This window comes from Cyprinus carpio, chromosome B13 (genome assembly GCF_018340385.1).
Source record: "Cyprinus carpio isolate SPL01 chromosome B13, ASM1834038v1, whole genome shotgun sequence".
NCBI lineage: Eukaryota > Metazoa > Chordata > Actinopteri > Cypriniformes > Cyprinidae > Cyprinus > Cyprinus carpio.
The window spans coordinates 24,893,299-24,918,803 of NC_056609.1; the positions used below are offsets into that span (position 1 = coordinate 24,893,299).

Genomic DNA, 25,505 nt, shown 5'->3' on the forward strand with positions numbered 1-25,505 from the left:
GTCGTATGGATTACTTGCATCCGCATTGTGATGTTTTTAGCAGCTGTTTGGACTCTCATTCTGATGGCACCCATTCACTGCAGAGGATCCAGTGGTGAGCAAGTGATGTAATGATAAATTTCGCCATACCTAATACAGAAACAGATCTACTTTACATCTTGTATGGCCTGAGGTGAGTACATTTTCGGGTTCAGATTTTAATTTTTTGTGTGAACTATACAGTAAGTAACTTTTCACTCTATGCAAAGCCATAAAAAAACATATTTTTAACTTTAGGGAGCAAACGTTTAAGAATCTGCCATTTAACAGGCACAGATGGCACCTATGATGATAGGCCTTCAATCAATGTAGCAGATTCTGACTGATCAGGTGGCATCAGAACACACTTTATGATAAGCATATTCAAAGACTGTGTTCCGCCTTAAAATAACACCCAGCAAAGGTTATCATTCTGAAATAGTCCAGCAGTAGTTAGACCTCAATGTACTTTATTTTCACTGAAGTCCTCCATAACAGGACTATGAGCTCAGGAACACCATAATAAACCTTTGGTGTTGCTATATTGCTTAAAAGTGTTCATTTACTGCACTTGAACAAAAATGATGTTTTCCAAGACAAATTTGAGTCAAATATTAATTTATTAGGTGGTCAGTGGTACTTCTCATTCTAATATACCACACCAAGACTTAATAGAACATTAGATATTTTCTTTATATAATATATATATATATATATATATATAAAATTTCTGAAATTTCTGATTTTTTTTTTTTTTTTATTCATCAGGTGTTTTCAAATAGAAGTCTTTGTAAACTCTGTAAAAACATATATCTATCCTTCGGCCAACTCACTGTAAAGAGAGTGAAAGCTGGAGAGGATTTTCTAAACGTCTTTAGCAAATACCCACAGATTAAGGCTTAAATATACACATCATTGAATGTGTCGTTTTGCTGGAAGCAGCCGAGTCAGTCAGTGCATGTGTTTGTTTGGAGGGGTTGATCCAGACGTCAGCATGCGTCACTCGGCCCACCCCGCAATGCAGCATAGTGACGTAAAAAGTGCTGCCCCCTATTCTTTCTGTCTTTTTCCCTGTCAGCATGTGCTCTCTGTACAGTGACTTTAGCTCACAGTATTGCACAACACAAAGTGTCCATGTGACCTGAAAGCAAGCAGGCACATTCAGTTCACTCCAGATCATCAAGATGCAAAGCAACTTTATAAAAGGGGCTAGCTTGGTTATTGCTATTAAATATAGGGATATATATCAAGGGTAAAGAAACAGACATCCAGTGGTTTCCAGCCTGAGTCTTTGTGCTTCCTGTGTTTGACTTCCTGGTTGTGTGGTAGGGACACTGTTAGCATAGAGGCAAAAAGAGTCTCGCTTGTGGCCCAACAGTCTCTACATATCACCAGTGTCTGCTGCGTGCATGCAGGAGAGAGGTATTAACTCGACATACTCGGTAAAAAACAGCCTTTCATGCAAAACACATCCTATGTATAATCCTCTGGTATAATGTAATCATGTGACCTGTTGTTGGCAGGGATGGGCTGATTGGTTAGTTTGTCATGAACACGGCATGCTGGGAAAGTCATGGCAGTCAACCAGTGATGGCAGCTCAGATATTTTTCTGATACTCATCCGGTCAAGAGTTTGAGGTCAGTAAGATTTTTTGTTTATTAAAAAAAGTCTCTTATGCCCAATAAGTAAGCATTTGTTTTATTGAAAATACAGTAAAAAACACTAATACTGTGAAATATTATTACTAATTGAAATAACTATTTCTTCTCTAAATATGCTTTAAAATGTAAAAGCTGAATTTTCAGCATCATTACTCCAGTTTTCAGTGTTACAGAATCCTTCAGAAATCAATCTAATATGCTGATTTTGTGCCCAAATAACATTTCTTCTTATTATTAATATTTATTATTAAATATCTGCTTTTTAAAAAAGATTATTTGATGTTCAAATAAGCAGTATTTATTTCAAATATATATTTTTTTGTGACATTATATATTTCCTGACACTTTTTTATCCATTTAAAGCATATTCTTTCTAAATGAAAGTATTAATTGCTTAAAAAAATCTTACTGGCCTCAAACTTTTAAATGGTAGTATGAATGGCATTTAAAAAAGGCTCTAATTTACAGGAGGTATGAAGATTGAATATTAAATTTACATAGCAGCATGCTTATGAAAGGAAACGTGGGTGAGATTTTCAGCACATTGCAGCAAATTACTAAGTATTCTATAGTTTTCAAAAGGGCTCAAAACAAAATACTATAGGCTTCTTGCATGTTTTGGATATTGCTTATGATTTTTTATATATATATATATATATATATCTTAGGTGACATTATAGTATCAATGCTTCAAGTTTGTTCAAGTTATGGCTTGCGCATATCCTAAATATCTATATTTCATACAGTAAATACAATGCTGTTCTAATAATAACACTAATAACACTGCTGTTTGAGAAAAGCATGCCGATATAATAAATGTTATTATTTTTAAACAAATAAATCTATTTTCAAATACATGTGCTTGGACCATTTGCACTGGCATCTCTGACTATTTTTAAGAACTATTGAATATAGCCTAAAATAGATAAAAATAAAAAAGCCATATCTCTTTGTACCCTGTGCTCTCAGCCGAACGGAAGTGCAAAAATTAAAGCAAAATGATAAGAAATCAACATAAAATATTCATACTTTGAACACGGAAAATAGAAGAAAAAAAAAGACTCTGACAGCACTTTTCCTAATATAGGTATTTTTTCTCTGTCAATATCTCAGGTATTCAACAGAATATGAAATAAATGGGTCTGATCTTTCTCAAAGTGCTCTGATATCTTGATTAAGTTTCAGGCACAGCCTGACAAATACCTCTCACATAATATAATAGAAAATCACACAATAAACACTTTGTTTCTACTGAAAGATGACCATATTTTGTGACATACTAAAGTTTCTGCCCTCTCATTGGTCAAATGGTTGGCTTCAGGTCTCCAGGCTTGTGCTTGCTGGCTTTTGCCCGGGGTCAGAGGTCACAATGTCATTACCACAGTGACGGGAGATGACATCATCATAAACCGCCATCAAAACTGTAGTATATCAACGGTTATGTAGCATCTCGTCAATGAAAAAAAACATGTGTCTTGCTGAATGTTGTATATTTCAGGTTTGTTGTAACAGTATATTCCTGAAGGCAAGGTTTTCTGATGCTACATCTGTTGTGGTGGTCATTGTACACTGGGTTGTGCTTTCTCTCACTCAGGATCCAGAGGAAGGCTGCAGAAGATTTCACATTTGTGGGAGAAGCAAACCCGTACAATGAATGCTAGGTCTTCACCTGTGATTGTTCAGGATTGTCTTCCAAAGGTTTATCTCCATCACAAGACTTCTTTCTTTTTTTGTTGCCTGGAGAGTAGAAAGTGAAATGTAAAATGCCTAGTTTTGAACTGACCTGAAAATTTGAAGCAAAAAAGCTGTCAACTGATAAGTATGAATAAGTGATAAGAAAATGTCTGATTGATGAAGACTGTGATTCAGAAAATAGGACACGTTTCTGGCAGGGTTGTGCACCATTCAGATGCTGTTAAAATTTCAATGCAAGTCCTGAATTTGAATTAAATTTGAACTGAAACAGGATGCAGAATTGCAATTTGAATTTGAATGTAAGTATAAAATCAATAGAAAATCAGATAACTACTTACTTTGAATGTTAGCTTGACAAATGCATATATATATATATATTCTATATATATATTCTATATATACTGGATTTTAAATTAATTTACTGTAAATATTCTTCTTAAATTAATATACTCTAACTGTAATCATGTTTTAAAAATTGTTGAAAAGCCCTTTCAAGGTTTTCAAGTTTTAAGGTTTTTTAGACTTTCAAGAAAGAATAAACAAAAGACAGATTTGTAAAAATAGAAAAATCATACAAAATTAATTAATTATTATTCAATATTATGTATTTAATTTATCTATATATAAAGAAAGCTCAAAGTATATCGAAAATACACCTAATTTAACTTTACAATATATTAGTTTGTAAGTTAAAAGTTTGCTTTCCAGCAAGGAATATACTTCAAATTTTACAATTTGAATTGCTTTATAAAAGTGTCTACTAAATGCATGAATGAATGTAGGAAACATTACTGAACCGATGACGGTTGATGAGTCTAGCTAGAAAGCTTTGCCGGAGCACCAGCCTCCGACATAATATTTTAACAGCAGGAATGATTTCTTGATAAAAATGTTTTTCCAGGAGCAACAGAGGCTGCTGACCCAGAAATATGTCCTACTTGCGTAAATCACATCGTCTTTTTTTTATTAAACAATAGTGCGGGCTGCGGTTTGTCTGGCTGGTTGCTAGGAAACAGATGGAGTTTGAAAATGAAGACTAAAAGCAGGTGTGTGTGTGTGTGTGTGTGTGTGTGTGTGTGTGTGTGTGTGTGTGTGTGTGTGTGTGTGTGTGTGTGTGTGTGTGTGTGTGTGTGTGTGTTTGTGCAGCTGTAAACGCAGGTGTCGTGTCATTACTGGGCAGATTAACAAATTTGTGATTTAGTCAGGTGCTTGGCAGCTGATACACACTGAGTTTCCGGAGCAGTTTTTTCCCCAGGTTCTCATCCGAGCCACCCAGAGAGTGAGAGCTGATGAGCTGGGATGTAGACAGGTCCGTCTCCATGGGTACGGCCGTCGCATCTGTAATAGATCGGACACACTATGACAACGGTGCTATGATCAAATGACAAACTGAACTGGAAAGTCATCGGTTAGTCTCGTCTCTTCTCTTCTCTTCTCTTCTCTTCTCTTCTCTTCTCTTCTCTTCTCTTCTCTTCTCTTCTCTTCTCTTCTCTTCTCTTCTCTTCTCTTCTCTTCTCTTCTCTTCTCTTCACTTCACATCCAAACTGCACTGATTCTTGATTTAGTCATTCCCGTTAACCTTCAGTCATAACAAGCAGAGCTGCAATGGGAAGTTCTAGCCTGATGTCAACATTCCTCTGCAGGTCGTATAAACAGAGACTAGAGTCCATGCATTTCCTCTCCCTGCAGTCTGTCAAACGTCTCGCTCGCTGTCAAACAGCCACTCCAGTGTTTGAAAGTTTGGGTGGATTTAGTCAGACAGCAGACCTACACCCTTCTTAAAGGAATAGTTCACCCAAAAATCAACATTTTGGCATTGCTTATACATCCTTTGGCCATTTTGTAACCTGTATGCTGCATTTATTACTTCTAAAGACATACAGATATTTTGAAGAATCTTTAGGAACCTTTTACTGCATAAAGGTATAATTAAAGTAGTACAGTATTAAAAACTATATTCTAAAGTCTTGAAGTCGTATAATTGCTTGAGAAACAAAAATGTAAAATGACTTAAATAAGAATATTCTTAACAAATTTTCATTGGGTGTCCATTGAAAGCATACAGGTTTAAAATGGCATGAGGGCGAAAAAAAAAATGTAATAAAAAAAAAAAAAAAAAATTAATTTTGTATTTCAAAAAGTGCTGTTTCTACAGTGATTTATGTTCACCTAATGCCCAGTCTCTTCTTTTGATTTGGTTTTTAGCAGCTTCTCTATTCATTTTTGGACTTACTGAGGTAAACACTGTATATCGGTGCATAAAATTATGTCATGGTTTGGCTTCAGAAATCATCCGTCAGTTCACCCACCAGTTCCTTCTTTCCTCTCCACACGATTGTCTCTTATATATGGGGTGTTATCCATACGCAGGAACACAGAGTCACTGGGGCTCTTCTGTCCATCTGACTTACTTCCTACAGGGGGAGCCAGAGAGCCAGAGTCAGATGATCATACAGGAAATAAACAAGACAGGAGTTTGTAGCACTATGCAGGAGTATCTGATTAAAAAAACTAATCAGACATTTAAAGCTTTGAGTAAATGTCTTGTGACATAAAAATGAAACTGATTAACCAAACACAATTCTGTGCTATGCTAACATATGAAACAGTATACTAGCATACTACTCTTACTATTTCTGCAACATAAAGCTAGTATGCAATTATCAATGCAGGGTGGATGTATTGAAGGTCTTGACCTTTTTTAAAACAACCAGTAGCCTTTAATTTACATGACAACCTGAGATTAACCGATTAACCACAGTTTTTACTTGGGATGAAAGCAATGACGACTCTTTACAGTGAACCATGGAATATTTCTCACCCATTCCCAAGTGATGAAGAAGAAAATGATTCTGCATTTGTTTTTGGATTACGACTTTATCTCTTTGAGTCAAGATCTGAGGGAGAAGATCCTGATGAAGAGGCCTGCGGTCATCATCAGGATGTGGACGGTAAGATTAATTTCTTATTTTGTATTTTTGCTGCTGTCTGATTACTGTTATATCATTGGATTGGTGGCACGTGGTATATTTCAGATATTTTTGATGTTTATTAGACAAAAATAAACACCCCAAATCTTATTTTGTTTTTCAAAACTCGTCACACAATATTTTAAAGAATTGCTTTTAAATGAATGTATTTTTGTTTCCTTCAAGACAGCACATTGTGCATTGATTATGTTAGTACACATAACACATGTCATCTTATATATCTTAGAATTAGCATTTATATTATTATTTAAATGAAAAGTACAGTTGTAAATAAATTTAAAGTGTACATTAAATTATATTAAAGATTATGCAATATCTTTGTAAATTTTATTGTCCAGAAAAAAAAAAACTTAAATATTTTGGCTGTTTTACACTTGACTTCAAATAACCTCATACTAGCACATTTTGACAAAAAGCCAAACCGTTATGATTTCATGGAGGCTTTAATTAAAACTGGTTGTGAAACTGCTGTCATATCAAGTTATAATCTGTATTGCATGCAAAGTGTATTAAATATTTACAGTAGCATTTCATATAAATGCAAACATTGATTTGACATTGTTTAACAGTGTAATTTGAGTACCCTGCATTTGATCCTGTGTACACTTTATACAGGCCTCATTTATTAGAGGAAACTGAACTAAGTGATTTCTAGCTTAAGAATCAGAGTTCAACTTTTTCACACAAAGTCTGATTAGTTTTAGTAAGAGGATTAGAGTTCGACCATCTGTCTGTCTTGCATTTGGAAGCTGCGAGAAACGTCCTAATTCCAAACATCTATTTTCTGCATCCTCGCTTTCCACAAAGATTACAATGACTGACATTGATATGTTATGGTTATATTTAAGTGTATTCTAACTTATAAAACAACCTCCCGAGGAAATATATTTCAGTGCTTCCATGTCCAACTGTTTTAATATTCACTTGCTGCCTGAAAAATGACCAAGAGAACCCAAGAAAGATGCTGTAGAAGCGAATGCACTCACGGACGATGCGGTTCCTCTCATTAAGGGTGCTGGTGCTGTCTGGCTGTCTGTAGAGGTGGCTGTGCTGGTGAAATCGGGTCAGACAGGGCCGTGGTTCTGTCAGAGGAAGGGCAATGCTGTTGGAACGCGTCTCTGGGATTGTCATTCTCTCCCCAGGCGCTTGACTCTCTGCATCGGGTGTTTGTGGAGAGCTGTCCATGCGTGTAGCTGTCAGGGCGTTCTGATAATGGTTACGAGTGATCTGGAAAGAATAGCATAACGTACTGAGACATCTCATAATTCTATTTGATTTTTAACATGTAGCATTAGAATGTTAGATTATTGTTTACATAAACACTATTTAATAGCATTAAAAAGTATCTACTTTAGCACTTTCAGAGCAGAGCTAAAGAACACCGAAAAATCAAAACTCAATGGGAGTCCTTGGATCAGCCTTAGAAAAATTGGACCTGGGCCATATTTTACCTCCAAATCAATAAAAAAGACTATATTTTTAATAAAGAAAATCATTACTGTTTAGGGCCAGAAATAGAAACATGACTGTGGGCCATGAGTCAAAAGTAAATGCATTGTCTAAATTATATTATATTTAAATGTATTATATCTAAATTGCAAATTTGGAATTTTTACAGTTATTTTTTTAATCAAATTTACTTGTATTTTTCTATATTATTATTATTTAATGCAAAAGTAAAACAAAAATTTTCAAAATTTAAATTAACTTATACTTTTATTCTTTTTCCTTGTGCACACCGTCATTAATTATTTAAATGGAAAGTACAATTGTAAGCATGGTCATATTGAATTTAATGCCGATAAATATTTTTTAATAAAATCAAAATGTAGTAAAAAAATAAATTATGTATTATTTTATTATTCAAAAAATAAAAGGGGAAAAAAGAATAATGTATCTAGACAGGATTATTTTCATTACTATAATAAGAATGACATTCTCATTCAGCATTACAGTAATGGGAATTTAAGTTAAAAACCTTAATGGTCTTAAAATGAAATAAAAATACAATACAAATTTCTTTTAATATTGGGGTATGAAACATAACATGACCCTGAATTTTCCCCTCATCCAACTGTCTGAAAAACAGTGTTTTTTTTTCCTTTTTTCCTCAGCATGGACAAGTTTACCTTAATGATCTGTAGGTCTGTGAGCTGGCGAACTGAATAGTCTGGTAAATACGGTCCTCCGCTGATACTCAGTTGACCCAGACTGCCTCCGTGGATTGTAGTATCCAAATGATTGAGACCGCTGCTCCGGGATGGTGATCTGTGGACTGGATCACACCAGTATAAGTCATTCAGCTGATTATTGCTTTAGATATTACATTTTTCTTTACCTAGCATATTGAGAGTCTGCTTACTATATACACGTATATACCTAAATGTTTAGATGGACTACTTACAAATTCAAAAATTCAGCCAAATGTACACAACTTGATTAGATTCGTTTATTCACTGCAAAAGTGAGCTCTTAATGAGTTTTTAATTATTTTTTTTATTTCTAAAATGCTTTGTATTTTAAATAATAAAATCCAAAATATTTCTACTTTAGAAATAGTTTCATAGTAGAGATTATTTTAGATTTAAAATTTTAAAGGTACATGTTTTTTTTTTTTTTTTTTTTTTTTAATGAAGAAAAAAATCCCTAAGTGTGCTTTTAAAATTAATTCAGTACACATTTGGAGTAAATGCACTTATATATTTGAAAATTTAGCTAAATGGACAACTTCGGGCTTACTTATTCACGGCTTTTATTTAATTTTTAATAAATATCTAAAAATCCTACTTATATTGAAACGCCGCATAATATACTGTGATTTGTTTTCATACATTGAATCCTGAAATTAAGTTTATCTTGTTTTTCGTACTGTACATTTGGCAGATTTTTTGCTTTTTTTTATCATTTGTTTTTTAATGTTTATGCATAAAAATAACTGAAACATTCTGCCAGTGCAGTAAGACAAAATGCTCTCCTATTAAAGATACATTCTTTGGAAAGAAGTCTATATATTATATATACAATACTGCTTCTCAGTGTTTTTTTTAACTGTTAAAAAATACATGCTAAAAAAGCAGAAAACCTTTTAGTGTTGTGTGTACAACCATGAAAAAAAAAAGAAGGAAAAAAAAAAAAAAAAAACATATGCCATACACAGAATCTGTTTGTGTCCATGTAGATGTCATATCTCATTAGCAGATGCTAAAGTCCTGGATGGAGTATGTTGGTATACAGTACGTGTTTGCGTTTTTTGTTTGTGTGTTTAAATCACAGAGAGATGCAGAGAAATCCCTAACCAGAGAGACAGACTATATGACACAGAAACTTAGCTTATATTTAACGCACGTTCATTTTGAATTAATCTCTTCAACAAGAGCTAAAGGCTCCATCCTTTAAGTTATTTTTACATTTTCATGATGCTAAGCTTATGAGATTTTCATCCTTATATAATAACATGCCGTTTTGCTTGAGTGGGCAGATGAGAGTTTCTCTCCCGCTGTAATTACCCGACTCTATTCTCCTAAGATTTACATAGCCGCTCTATTTAGATTTGCTGCCTTAATTATCTCTGGAGAGCGTTGCTAGAGGGGTCATGTATGCTCCACGCTTAATGCCTCTCAGAGTTTTTCAATTGCTCATTAATATTTTTACTGCAGGAAAACCTTGTTCGAGATATTCTGGAAACTCAAGTTGATTTATTTAATGAGGCTCTGTTCAGCTCCAGTGTTGAATTCTGGCAAATGTTGAATCAGCAAACAAACCTGTGGGTAGGATAGTCATGATAGCAGGTAAGCCGTAATGTGTAAATGGCCCATTTTCAAACTTTAGTCCCTCTTTAGCGATCTCTACCTCCACTCGACCCTGCAGCCAGAGAGAGATGGTTCACACATTTAAAATAGAGTTTGCAATTATAAATAATTGAGAAAACAAAATCTCCACTTACAGTGAGTTCCAATAGTGAAAATGCTTTTATTTTGCATGCAGTTAATGTAATATAATTTTGCCATACATTCTTTGATTAGCATAAGAGTTTGAACGTTTGAACAAATATATCATCTATTAATAATTTATAAATATATAAACTGAGGAAAATTAATTTTTTCTCCCCCTACAGTGGGGTCCAATAGTGACAACTTTTATTTTGCATTTCATTAATGTAATATAATTTTGCTCTTAATTAATTGATTAACAAAACCATTTTGAAATTATTTTTATAATAGATTATTTAATAAAACTAGTAATTTTTCTCAATTTGCAATAATAAAAAATTTCCTCTTACAGCATGGGTACAAAAGTGAAAAAGCTTTTGTTTTGCATTTTATTAATGTACTATAATTTTGTCATAATTTTTTATTTGATTAGCATAACAAATATTTGTAACAAATATATACATATTAATATATATATATATATATATTTTTTAATTATGATTTAATATAATAAGTTTGCAATTACGGCACTAAAACTGAGCATACATATGATTTAATATAATAAGTTTGCAATTACGGCACAGGGGCCAACAGTGAAAAAGCTTTTATTTTGCATTTTATTATAAGTAATATAATTTATAATATATGTAATATAATAATGTTAAATAATAATTTTGAAAAAAAAAAAATATCTGTAACATTTATTTATAATGACTTTTAGAATGTCTTTTAAAACCTGTAGTACTTTACATGCAATACGAGGATGAAATAATCCACAGGCTTGTTGCGCTGGAAGAGGTAGTGCTTTGGTGATCGCTTGTTTTTCTCATCAAACTTGAGTTCCTGCACCACGCTTGGGTGCTTTATCAACCGCAAGAGGATCTTCTCTGAGAGATGCGTCGACTTAAAAGGCTCTACTTCTACCGAAATAAAGAGAACAGAGAGAATAACAAACACGTTAATGATATTTACAATGAAACAGCAGCATTCTGATCCTTCATTTGTTGATGATTTGCAATGTAGATACACTAGATTGTCAAATTAATGAACACATCCTTTTGGTCTTGAACTAAAACAACTTTCCGTTTCTTAAAACTTCAAATTCTATGAATCCATAATTGTCTGAATTGATCATTAACAGGGTCAAATATTTGACTCTCTCACACACCTGTGAATTGAGATTACCTGTTGCTAGAAAGCGATGTGTTGCGAGCAGAAGCTGTGGTGAGACTTTGACCTTCATTTCACTATCTGACAGTTTAAATATGGAGAAATCTTGCTGTTTCCTCTCATGGTGAGACACTCTCCTCTTCGTACGGTTATCAGCTGCCACAACACAACAGCAATACATTATACTATAGACTTTTTCTTTCTTTTTTTTACCTTGGACTGTGTAATATAATTTTAACTTTATATTTAACAGCAATCAAGATGTTTTTAATATTTCAAAACACATTCTCATGTTAGCAGACAGATTATATTTCACATTTGACCAACAATTCCTCAACAAATCTAAAATATCATAAATATTATCAAAAGATTCAACTAGCTAACTAGCAAGAAATGATGACTATCAATCAACAAAAGCAATATATGCTGTATATATAGTAATTATACATTATTTAAAAAATGAACAATATTTTATATTAAATGTAATTTTAAAAAAACGACTTGAAAACCACAAAAATATGATGAATTCATGTTCAATGTCAACTCCATCAGTGGCCCGTCACCACCATCAGACAGAAAATCTTACGGTGTTGACATCTGATGGTGTTGACAAATTTGTCATTTCTTTCACAAAACAAATGGAGTTCATGTAGTAGCCATTTTTTTTCTGTTGATGCTAGATGCTGATAGAACCTGCTTCCGGAGAATAAAATGATCTAAACATTTCAAATAATTTCCTCTGAAACTGGAAGATGGGGTTGACATATCATGGTTGTGACACAGGAAATATTAACATTAGGATTTAAAAATATTCTAAAACTATAGAACTTACCAGAGCCTGTCTGACATGTACTCTGCAGAGGTGAAATGTGCCAAGGGGGTCATTTAGAGTGAAAGCCGTACCTGATTTACCCTGATTTTTTTTTTTTTTTTTTTTTAAACACACATGTCCTTGAAAAACAACCTTGCTTTGATATGAGATATTATTAAGTGTTGCTTTTTATAAAATAAGCTCTTTTTCATAATTAAAAAAAAACAAAACATTTTTATCCATTTTATTGCTTATGAACTATTGAACCCTTCTCTGGGCACACACTGTTTTTGATGTAATGACTCTTGATGCGTTGAAGTGTCATAGATTTGATATAATAATGATCAAATTCATTGAAGGGGATAATTATGATAGATACATTCTAATAATAATACCTCATAACATTTACAATTGAAAATATTTTCATTTTTAAACCCAATGGCAGTTACAATGGCTGTTATTGTTATTTTATATATATATATATAATTCAAGAATATAATATATTCATTCTGATATTTAGTATTTTAGGTTTTGTTTTTTATTTTTTTAATAAAGTTTTATTGCACAATTGTTTTGCAAGGTGTCCATTATTGCTAAAATGAAATGAAATTTCAAATGATTGTTCAAATGATATTTTGTGTTTTATTACATCTTATATTTTTATTATATTATTTGAACTTAAACATAACAGTATTGTTTTTAGTAGTATTTAAACTAAATCTTGTGTTAAGTATATGGTTACTGCTGAAGATCCAAGCTGGATCACTTTTTCCCTAAGCCACTTTGGTGGTTCATAACTAAGTTATTTCCTTGGCAGAAAACTTTTTTTTGTAGTCAAGACATTAAGGTAAATTTTGTCTGTACAGAAATTAATTCACTTTTCAAGCTAACTTACATAATATTTATAGTAAAAAGTACAAACCATAGTCTCCCCCAGTATGTTAGCACCTTTAATCGTGGTTAAAAATGAACTGATAATTGCAGAGAACAGGCTTTGCCAGAAGACAATAACACAGAGTTCTGGAATCCAATTAGTGTGTTAATTATTTGCAACAGGGTCACAGTGTTATCGACTATGCATGAGGAAGCAGCAGGAATCAGGGCAGGTTTTCACTCAGACAAATGGTCTGGAACGGCTGTGTAGAGGAAATATTCTTTTTATAATTCACTGTTAGACTGATTTTGTAACTTTCAGGTGTTTGAGTTTTCATCTGTATCATTAATATTGAAAGATGAGAAGATAGAAAAACAAATGAGGCCTAAGATAAGCAAAAATGCAGCAGATTTAAAGAACAGAAATAGTAGTTAAACAACTGTTGTGGTGGTTTTTTTCGTCAATATTATAAGTTTTTGTTTTTTTCTATGTGGTGTTTTATAGTGTGAATGTGCATGTGTTTTTATAGAGGGTATCTCCTTCTCCTTCGTTATTGACCCTCTGTACGATAGCCAAATGAGATTTCCCTTTACAGTGCCAGAGATAGAGACAGGAGCATCATAGCATGATACGCAATTGGCATTTAATTTTAATTTGCACCCTAATTTATGTTATGTGAAGTTATTAGGCAAAGTGTGCAAAATCAATAGTCACACAATTTTAGAAAATGAACCCCTGTCCATTTATTTTACCCTTTGGATACTCGTGCATGTGATTTCTGTGAGTCTTTTGCACTGTTAAACTGATTTGTCACATGACATAAAGACTGCCTGAAATGAAGGCTCATGAAGAGATTAACTATGACAGTTCTGAAGATTCAGACCTGACCTTATGTAAAGAACACTGAGGGGTTATGCAATGGGGTTTGGGAGCCCTGTGGCTCTGATGATGAAGCTAAGCATTCTAAAAACCTGGAAACGGTTGGAATTAGCTATTTCTGTCTTTAAAAAGCTGCTCAGGCATTAATGGCTATTCTGATATTAGTTCACGTCTCCCTTAATATTAAATAATTATGCCAAAATGTGAAATTTTCTATATTTATATATACACTACCATTTCAAAAATTTAGGGTCACTTTAGTTTTTTTTAAAGGATGCTTTAAACAGATCAAATGTGACAGTAAAACATTTGTAATGTACAGCAGATTTTTATTTATATAAAATGCTGTTCTTTTGAACTATTTATAAAATCAAAGCATTCTGAAAAAAAAAATATTAAATGTTAAGCACAGCTGTTTTCAGCATTGATAATAAGAAATGTTTCTTGAGCAGCAAATCAGCATATTAGAATGATTTCTGAAGGATCACGTGACACTGAAAACTGAAGTAATAATACTGAAAATTTATCTTTGCATCACAAATTAATTCTATTTTAAAATTAGTTAGTGTAATAACATTTCTTAATATTAAAGTTTTTACTGTATTTTTAAATGCAGCCTTTGTGAGCATAAGAGACTTTAAAAAACTTTGTTACATAAACATATTCTGTGCATGTGTACATATATTGGCTACACACACATAAAGTACACTTGTTCTGCACATCCACAGTGTTGTTATGTCAGATGCATTTACATATTAACAATGGCTATTTAATATTTACCAGAGCCTTATGAGGAGTCATTAGAAACTAACAGTTGAAGTCTGGTCATTTCAACAGATTGTTTTATAAATCTCTCATAATGTAATGCAGGTTTGCCAACAGTCTGTTATTGAAATATGGGGCTAAATCTATATTAGCAACAACTGCAAACCAGCAGCTTGTTGCTGCAGCAAACCTATATCTCATTTCACATGCAAAGAGGGCACTTACATTGTAATCTTAAAGGAACAGCAGCAAAATAAATGTCATAAAAAGCTAAATTATTATTATATATAAAAAATGTATATGACCTTTTTAAAAACATTATGAAATACGATCAGTGTTGCTTATACAAGATTGTTCACTGAATTCCCAAACAGAAACGAGCGAAACATCCCAGCTAGCATTTCTGTTAATCATCATCAGTCAGCCAGATTTGGAATATCATTTCAGGCGGAGAAGATTAAATACATAATCCTCAACCTTTGGATAGAGAGAACCTAACGGACAGAAGCCTCTCTCACGCTGTGGTCTCTATGGTAGCAGCACACGCTGAGTGAAGTGAAGAATTCTGCAGGAGTCAGGTGGAGAGCAAGGGCAATGCAGCACTCGACTCGATACACCTCAAAGCTGATGTTCAGGGCACCGCATTACATCACTACGCTATTATATAACACGCGCACGCATGCACGCAGAGCCAGGGGGTCTGAGCCCACGCAGATGTCCCTGCGATTCCTTCAGCTGCTGTGCCAGCAAATTAACTCGTTAAAGCTGGCACTATACTCTACTCATGTGATGCATGGCAGAGCAGTATGGTGGGAAATGCTAAATAAAGCAGTGTGTAGCTGAAAACGGAAAGAAAAGCACAGAAGGACATACCTGGATGATTTATAAATAGGATCCAATAGCAAAGTTTGTCCTAAAAAAATGCATATGCAAATAAATGCATGACTTTCTGTGTTAATTGCCTTTTTTAAATCATGTTTTAGGCCTTTTTAATTTTGATGTTGCATTTGACCTGCATTTGAGTTTAAAGGGATAGTTCATCCAAAAATGAAAGTTCTGCCATATTTACTCACCCTCATGTTGTTCCAAACCTGCATTACTTTCTTTCTTCAACTGAACACAAAAAAATATATTTTGAAGAATTTCAGTTTCATTAACTTCCATTGTATTTTTTCCATACTATCGAAGTTAATGAGGACCATCAACTATTTAATTACCAACATTGTTCAAAATATAACTGTTATGTTCCACAGAAGAAAGAAACTCCTAGAGGTTTGGTACAACTTCAAGGTCTGATTATTCATGCAGAATCGAGTTTGAGGAATAGGAATTATGTAGCTATTGATCCTGAGATTTGAGGGGCCATACACTTTAGGGCCCAAGCACTAAAAGTGTGTAGGCACCTATTTTTATTTTATTTTTTTGCCTTTGGTAGAGTCTATGGCAACTCTCTATAACTCTCTAGCGCCACCAACAGTTCAAACTTTCACATAAATTTTAGCTGATAATTTATGAACTGAATAGAAACTTAATTCTTTCCTTTAATTTCCTTGTGTGGGTTAATTTTTTTGATTTTAGGCCATTTTTTTCTCTCTTACCTAGTTTGGCCAATTTTTTAGCAAAGCAAACTATTTTCAGACAAAACCTAAGCCTCTGGATTGTTTGTTTTTAGCACCATTTTCTGCATAAACCCCAGTGGAATCTTTACAAACATCAATGGGCATGCCAGTAAGGTTCTTGGTTCTTTTAAAAATGTATTTTTATCGGCTTTTTGTCTTTATAGGACAGACTAGCAGAGTTACAAGAGGAAACAACAGAGAGAAGTAATGGAGACTGCCAAACAAATCATGATCAGTCAGATCCTGTGTGATTTCTTGTTTCTAAATTTATCACATAGCTTACACTCTGCCTGTGTTTGAATACTTTTGATGTTTAAAGGGATAGTACACACAAAAGTAAAAATTAACAATTTTAAATTGTAATTTTTGGTCCAGAGGACAAATTATGTAATACAATTTTGGAGAATTTATCTGTTGGGTTGAACTGGGTGAAGTAGCAGTTTGTAAATAACCAGTGTATGTTTTAACATTTTATATTTAGCATTTTATATTGTTATGTGCTTAAAAGAATAGTAGCTTTTGTTATTTTTGTAAGAGTACATATACACTTAGTTTACCACTTCAGTAACTTCAGAAAAAGGGCATTATATTTAGCTTCACCTTTACCTGCTGTTCAGCATCTGCCTTACTTCACTTAGTGGAGAGGGAAAGGTTGAGCCTGCATATTTCATAATTCCTGCTGTAATATGTTCACTGGAGGCAAAAGCTTCAAAGAGTGACAGGCTGGGTGCTCGCAGTGTGAGGAAGCAGATCCTCTTCTCTATCGCTCTGCTCTTTTTGTCCATATGGTCCCAAGCTGAGACACTGATTGGACCAAAAGGTCACTGCTGCAGCTAATCTGCCCTGATGTTCCTATACAGACAGGAACTCGGATTTAAAGGGATAGTTCATCCAAAAATGACACTACTTCATTTACTAAACCTCATGTCGTTCCAAACCTGTATGATGTCTTTGCACAGCTTAACTGTATGCTATTTTTCCATTTTATTTTTTGGAGCTTAAAAGAATAATTGTCAATATCAAAAATGAAAATTTACTCACCCTCAGGTCATCTGGAATCAACAGTTTGAAGTTAAAAACATCTTAGTGAGGGATTTGTTTCATATAAACACAGATATTCGCTTCACAAGATGTTAATTGTTAGACTGGACTTGTGTGGATGTTTTCATCAACTGTTTGGACTCTTATTCTGATGGCACCCATTCACTGCAGAGGATCCATTGGTGAGCAAATGATGTAATGCTACAGGTAGATTTCTCCAAATCTGTTCTGATTAAGAAACAAACTACATCTTGGATGGCCTGAGGGTGAGTACATATTCAGCAAATTTTCAGTGTTGGGGAAGTTGTGGCCTAATGGTTAGAGAGTTTGACTCCTAGCTCTAAGGTTGTGGGTTTGAGTCTCGGGCTGGCAATACCACGACTGAGGTGCCCTTGAGCAAGGCACCAAACCCCCAACTGCTCCCCGGGCGCCGCAGCATAAATGGCTGCCCACTGCTCTGGGTGTGTGTTCATGGTGTGTGTGTGTGTTCACTGCTGTGTGTGTGCACTTTGGATGGGTTAAATGCAGACCACGAATTCTGAGTATGGGTCACCATACTTGGCTGTATGTCACGTCACTCACTTTTTTTCACATTTTTGGGTGAACTATTCCTTTAACAGCTGCGGTCACTATGAACTGTCATAAAAGAGGTGTATAAAGATTCCTAAACATTTCCATGAAAAAAATACAGTGACAACATACATCCTTTACAGTTCCATTTAAATGGAGAGATTACTGAATATTGAGAGCAGTCCACTAGGTAAACTTTAACCTCAGATCTAAGTTTAATGAATTCTCTCAGACAGTTCTACTGTGTGGTGGAAAACCAAGTCTTGCACAAAGATTAAACTCAATCCAGGGTTAAAGTGCAGTGCGGTGTCAGTCTGTGCTGAATATTTTTGGTCTGGACATTGCCTAAACTGCCCTGTATTCCTACGGCGGTTATGGAATTGATACTGTTGATGATGCCTTTACTAAATCTACTGCTTACGAACATTTATGCCCTGTGGGGAAGGTAAATACGGTGAATCCTGTACCCTCTGAGAGTGGTACATCTGACAGGTTACTGCATTACAGCTGAATTATGGCACTCTGCACCCTGCTGTTGCTGCTCTGTAGCTTTAACTGTGTGCCTTCACAAAAAACACCATCAATCTCAAAAAGACATTATTACGTAATTGTCACTGTGATGCAGTAGAGGCCAAAGTATGATATCATACCAGGCGTCAGAACGCATCACATCACTGTCTATAGACTTTGTGCAGGGCAGCATCAAGAGGAAATGGTATGCATCCCTGCATTCCACACAGGTCAGTGCTTGGCATGAGTAATTTATGGATTTTCAGTTAAACGCGTGTCAAAATATGACTAATACAAACTCTCTGGTGAACAGTAAGCAATGATGACGGAATGAAAATGGTTGCCATGGGAACAAATTCAAATTATTGGAGTCCAGCTGCCAGCCTCTCTGCAAATGTCAGCTGAAGTTGTGCTGATGCTATATGTGCAATCTATGATGTCAAAAAAAAAAAAAAAAAAAAATATATATATATATATATATATATATCTGTGTGTGTGTGTGTGTGTGTGTGTGTGTGTATAAAAATAAAATGATTATATGTTAATTATTATGTTATTACATACTATATATGTATTATTAATGTTATAGACAAGATTTAACCAGCAGATTTTGATTTAGAATTCCATAATTTCAAAGTACAATGTTCTCCCATACACTGAAGTTACTGAAGAGTTTACCCAAAAATGAAAACTGTCATCATATATCATCTTCATATTTTTGCATTCTTAATTTTATTCACATTTTAATTCTGTGTGGAATGCAAAACAAGATTTTTGAAATGTCGATATAGTGTTTTTTTTTTCATCCATACAAATACATTTAATTAAGTCTAATGTAAAGAAATGCATACAGGTTTGGCACGAAATGAGGGTGAGAAATGATTTTTGTGTGAATTACCCTTTTTTAGACCGATTTTTAAGGGTTTTTCCTGTTGTCACTTTACACAACTGGAGTCCTAGGATATACAAACATCTTACCTTTCTTGAATTGCTCCAGCATTGCATCCAGTTTGGTGTCGTTAAAGACACAGTGCAGCGGGTGCTTGTAGAACTGAGTGATGGTTTTTAACGGGGTGCAGTCATCTGGATCAACGAAGGCCAGATCTTTGACAAACAGTATATCAACAATATTAGACCGTTCGTTCTCAAACACAGGAATGCGAGTGTATCCGCTCTGCATCACGTCTGACATGGTGTAGAAGTCCAGGATGGCATCCGAGGCCAGCATGAAGCAGTCATTGAGAGGGGTCAGCACATCTTCCACCGTTTTGCTCCTGAGTTCCAGAGCTCCCTGGATGATGTTCAACTCTTCTTTCACCAGGTCATGATACGGGTCGGTAACTCTCAGCATAGCCAGTAACTTTTCACGGGTGTAGAAGTTGCTGATTTCTTGGTGCAGCATATTGTCTAGGAGTTTGCTGATGGGATATGTGATGGGGAAAGTCAGCAGCATCAGCATCTTGGTCAGCCACACGGTCTTGGACGCGATAGCCAGCCCGTGCCTGGACGCAACGGAGTGCGGCAGGATCTCTCCGATGAAGAAGATGAGAAAAGTGCACGCCGCAGTAGAGACGGGCGTCCCTCCGAGGATCTGGCACATCCAGACCACCAGGAAAGTGTTGGTGAGCACGTTGCACAGCACCAAGGTGCACAGGACGTAGTTGCCGTGTTTGCGCACCGACTCGATCTTGTGCGCGTACTTTTTCTCCTTGTCCGTGCCGCTGTTCTGCAGCACTTTGAGCTCCACCGGGTCCAGCGCGAGCATGCTGATCACCAGCCCGCTGAAAAGCGCGGAAAGCGCCAGAAGCAGCACCGAAAGACCTGCTTGTAGCCACCCGTCCGCATGCGGCGGCCGCTCCACCACCGCCAGCCAGAAGTCGCGCGTCCGGTAGTGCTCCCATTTAATCCCGTCAAAGGCGCACATGGAGTAATACTTGATGTTCTCTCCTCTCCGCAGGTCTTTGGCGAGCAGCTCCACCAGGATGGAGTTCTGGCTGGAGACTGACTTGAAAGATCCGAGGAGCTCTATATCCGAGCTCCTGGCGCTCTCCTCTACGCACAAGTTGCGTTTGGGATGCACCTGCCCCTCTTTGCCCGGCTCCGGTTCTTCTATAAAAGCGATCCACGGCGCAGCAGTGCCGCCGGTGTTGTTGAAGGTCCGGTTGAGCCTCTGCGGTGATGCTGCATAGTACACGCGTAACATGAACCGCGTCCCTTCTATGGCCTTCAACAGCCCGTCCTGCACGGACAGATCTCCTCCCGTGTCCTCCGGTCGGAAGCCCAGCAGCCCGTGGCTCGGTGTGGGGAGAGCGGAGGCGATCAGCAGGAGCAGGGGCAGGAGGCATGGTCCGGGGATGCGGTGCGGGAGGAGAGCATCCGCAGCATCCGCAGCCATGATGCTGAGTGGGTTGTAGAAGGACATTGGCGAGCTGGATCACGTGGCGATGACACACACCCACGGACACACACATCGAATCTGTCTGCCGAGTCAATGTAACAGCTGGAGTCTCGTGTAAATAAAAATGACACCGCAGTGACGTCATGACGCTTTGCAGGGCTGCGATACTGTAAGGAGCAAACAGGAAATATGTAGGCTACAGTCCAGCACAAGAACGGGCCAAAACACCCAGCCAGAGATAATGTGAGACGATTTATGTTTATTTTACCACTGTACACCCAAGAAGTCGGTGGACAGATGTATAAACATTGAGAACTTTTTAAAAAGGGCTTCTTTTTTACATTTAATATTACATGTAATAATAAAGGTTTAATACAATAGTGTTTAGTAATACAATTTAAACAAAGTATTTCTTTAAAGTATTACTTATTAAAGTAACCTACTCTTTTTTTTCTTTTCTTTTTGTATCAACAGAGTCTGATGGTTGGGGAGTGTCTGGGCCTGTGGAGATTGAAAGCTCTACTCGTATTGTTTTATTAGTAAACCAGCAACACAAGGTCCAAGATATCAGATATCTGAATTTTATTGAATCACTAATTTTGCATTTAATAAAAGTTAAATATTAGTATTATTATTATCATCATCATCATCTTGCATATTCTTAGTGAATGTCATGCAATATTTGTCCTTGTGTAAATACAGGTAACGTAAAGTAACGAATACTTAAGTTACTTATCGTCCAAAAAGGTAATAGATGTTCTATTCAAGCTCAAAGCAAACTCAACTTTCATGTGGAATAAAAGTTAACGCGTCATAACGAATCTTCGCCACAAGGTGGCACTATATAACAATTTGCCTTGACTTCGATAACTGAATGCCACTGCATGATAGAAACTTACAGACAAGTTACAGACAAGTGATGTTGTTCTATTTGACTAATGAAATAAAATTGTAATTTAGCAAAACACCTTAAATAATATAACACAAATAGTGGCATGACTACAACATATATGTATAAGTTATGTCTCCTGGTAGTTTTTATTTTATTTCATTTTTATTTTTTATTTTTTAAGAGAACGCTTGTTAAGTGGTTCAACATATAGGCTATTCAAAGACAAACACCCTTAAACGTATAGGAAGACATCAGTGTGTATCAGTTACGTTTTTAGATATTAAACTAAAATCTATAAGATACTAAATCATATTTTGTAATACAAATTTCACCTATTCGCATTTCCAACCATTTCGTTCCCAAAAGCAAGAAATTCGTTCTGTGGGATTTTTGTCAAATCATTTCGAAATGTCAAAAAACTCCCTTCGCCAGCAGCAGGGTGAAAACAATAAGTTGTGGTCTCATAAACTCTTACTTTATTCCTTGGGTGTTTGGAGCCAGGCCTCAAGCAGACAGCCAATGGCACTGATGATAGACAACACCATTCTGAAGAGTTTATGGGTAAGATAAAACTAAAAGAAAAAGAAGAATTTGGAGATGTTTGGCTGTGTGTGCTAACCACTTTCGTCTGCTCAGCATCACTCGCTTCCACCTCGTAAATCAGAGACAAATATGTGGAGTTTTCTTTTTTCTTCTCCCTCTTATTGCCCACGGCTCGTCGATATTCAGAGGGACCCGTATGTAAAGCCTTGACCTTGTCGACGGTCTGCAGGGAGGGCTCACTGTACAGTTAGCAGGCTCAGGAAACTTTTACTTAATAAGTTATTGATGGTCCACTTGGATGAAATGTTGCACGTCCTTTAAGATCCTGTTTGAAACAGTGGGAGTGCCGTGCTCGGATGGTTTCACTAAAAGACTCCACAGTTTTCTATTGTTGTGTGAGAGGAAAGGGGAAAATCACAGCACAAATAATTTGCAAAACTGATATCAAAAGAATAAAGAAAATTAAAATGTATGCAATCATTCGTGCATGTTATTTAGTTGTTTAGTCCAATGCAGTTTACAATTAGCCTACTTTCAGAAATTGCGTTACTTTCATAAAATCCTGTTTAATTTCTTCTTCAATTAAATATCTTACTTCATTAAGTGTACATGAACTTAAGTGTACATAAACCAGGTGAGTAGACCTTTTACTGTTATTGTATTAATATCTGAAGATGTTATTTGTTGACCTGTATTTTTTAAATTAGCATGTGAACTTTGACAAATTACCCGACCAAAATATACTGTCCTATACAAACATAACTGTAGTGTTTTTAATTTTAATATAACGCAGTACAACGTAAAACCTTTTGAGCTTTAGTTTCAAGTCTCTCTCTTCCAATCTTATCAGCATAATCTTATTGTCATCATTTTAATAATTAATAATGCGCGTAAGTATTATGTCATAACCAGAAACTTTTACAGAAATTAAATGCTAGTTTTTTTTTTTTTTTTAAGTGAAGCTGAAAGGTTTTTATTTTACTGAATGCATTCTAAAATAAACGCCAAATTTATGCGGATAAATTTTTAACTACTTAAATGTATTATTTAGAATGTTTAGAACTTTATCCATGTTGTTTTTATAGCTAAAGGATTTTTATAAACATTTTAATCTCGCACCTTTTATCACAACGGGAGAAAAGATGCACAATCTGGAATACTTTATAGCCTATATTGTTTTGCTTCACAATAAACGACAAGACTGTGTACTGAATGTTAACCCTGTCTGATATATTTACTCCCAATAATATCTGAAACGGTGAGTTTCAGTTTAGAAAGCTAAAAATGAACTTCAAAGGAATTCTGGTATAAAACTTGATAAATCTTGTCATAAATTTGAGTTTAAATGTCTGGTTTACTGCCAAGAATCATATTGTAAAAACAGCACATCTTATTTTCTATCTTTTTTTTAAATTCTCCTTTATTCTGCAGAAAGTAAGCGGACTCTCGCAGGACGCCCGGGATGTTAGGCCAAAGTGTCAGTCACAGAAGGACAAATCACATAGTTCCCGTTATTAGACATCAGTGTCGTGAGTCAGTTGACAGAGCATTCTTTTATTGTCTATACACTGAACTGTGCACGTCTCTGGTTTATTAAGAGCATCACAGTCAGCCATTGAGATGATCGCTGGTGTGCCACGCCAAAAGATGCACTCTACTCATAAAGCCGAATTTTTATAGGCTAAACCATATGTTCAGCACTTTATATTCACATTAAACAGCAAAACCATGCAGTGCATACAGCAATGACAGTACAAAGAACAGCGTCAGATCTGTGTTGCTCCAGAATTATATACATTTGAAATATTTATCAATGGTTTATATAGCCTACAATTATTTTATCGAAAAGATGGAATACTAGCTCACGCTGGGGGCTTTGTAAACGAATATTTTAAAAAGATAAAGCAAGAAACGTTCTCAGACATAAGGACCCGTTAGGTGAACACGAGGTGAGTGTTTTTTGTTTGTTTGTTTGTTTTTTTAGAGTAGTTTCGTGATCTCTGTATGCTAAATTGTTTGCTTCATACGAGACCACCGGTCCCGATGTGGAGAATTACAATAAACACGTTTTCATGAAAAAGAGAGGCTATTATGTCAGTAGGTTATTGATATGTTGTCAGGTGTTTGTTTTTCTCACTAAGTAATATATTTTTCCCCTATAAATATGTAACGATTGTTGTAGTATAGGCTATCATAGTTAGGCTACGCATTGTAATTTATTCTTCAACATTGTGTATTTCTTTATTTCCCCCACGGAGTTTTATAAGCTTTTATCTGTATAAATTGTCTTTTAAAAATAGTAATTTTGAAGAAAACCTCACGTGGAATCACTTGTTAATGTATATCAACATATCAATAGACTATATGAACTTGTAAATAGGTCGCCCGGAGACGAAAAAACGCAAAACAGGTTGATTTTTTTTAATAACCCTTCAGTTGCAAATCTGCACAATGTTCATCTGTAAAAACAGAAAGCTCAACTTTAAATTCTCTTATGTTAAACGTTTAACTATTTGTAGTCATTTATGCACAAAAAAAGTCAATTGCTCGAGGATAACGACAACATGACTGAGTTTTAAAATAAAGTGAACATTCCACGAGAAATCATCTGGACCGTCACTCTTCTTTTTAGACAACTAAAGCTAAATTACGTACTGTTTTAGTAATTCAGTCTTGATGTAACTAAAGAAAAGGAAATATAGGAATAGCAGGAAAACAGATCTTTTAAAATAAACTTTCCAATTATAACCAGAAATGACTTTACAGCTTAACTCCACTGCATGGAAAACCTTTTCAAAATACAAAAAGATACAACTATGGTTTAGAAACCAGTCATATGCTGATGTTAAAAAACAAACAAACACCAAATATTTTGAAGAACCTATAAATGTAACATTAAAATAACTTTTTAACTCCAAAGAACCATATACTGTACAGCCATAAATGGTTTTAGATAAAGAATAGGATTCTTTGCTAACCCTGGGGAACGTCTGAAGAACCATTCTTTTTTTTTTGTTTGCGTCGATTTATTTAATTTTCGTCTTATTATTATTTCATTTTTACTTTGTGTGCAGACAGAGCAATTATGTTTCAGATACCCCCCAGCTGAAGAAGCTTCTGTTAAATAAGAGTCATCTTA

At 35.2% G+C, this 25,505-nt stretch overlaps 1 protein-coding gene across 1 annotated transcript; it reads right to left on the minus strand.

The window, feature by feature from the left end:
* Window positions 1-2,000: 2,000 nt before the first annotated feature.
* On the minus strand, window positions 2,001-21,189 carry LOC109078977 (metal transporter CNNM1). The gene is given in 10 exon segments (XM_042737413.1): window positions 2,001-3,417; window positions 4,603-4,713; window positions 5,685-5,789; window positions 7,352-7,592; window positions 8,495-8,640; window positions 10,127-10,226; window positions 11,045-11,214; window positions 11,480-11,620; window positions 13,590-13,736; window positions 19,512-21,189. Coding segments are annotated over 10 exon segments (2,685 nt in total). The 5' UTR covers window positions 20,956-21,189; the 3' UTR covers window positions 2,001-3,337.
* Window positions 21,190-25,505: the final 4,316 nt, after the last annotated feature.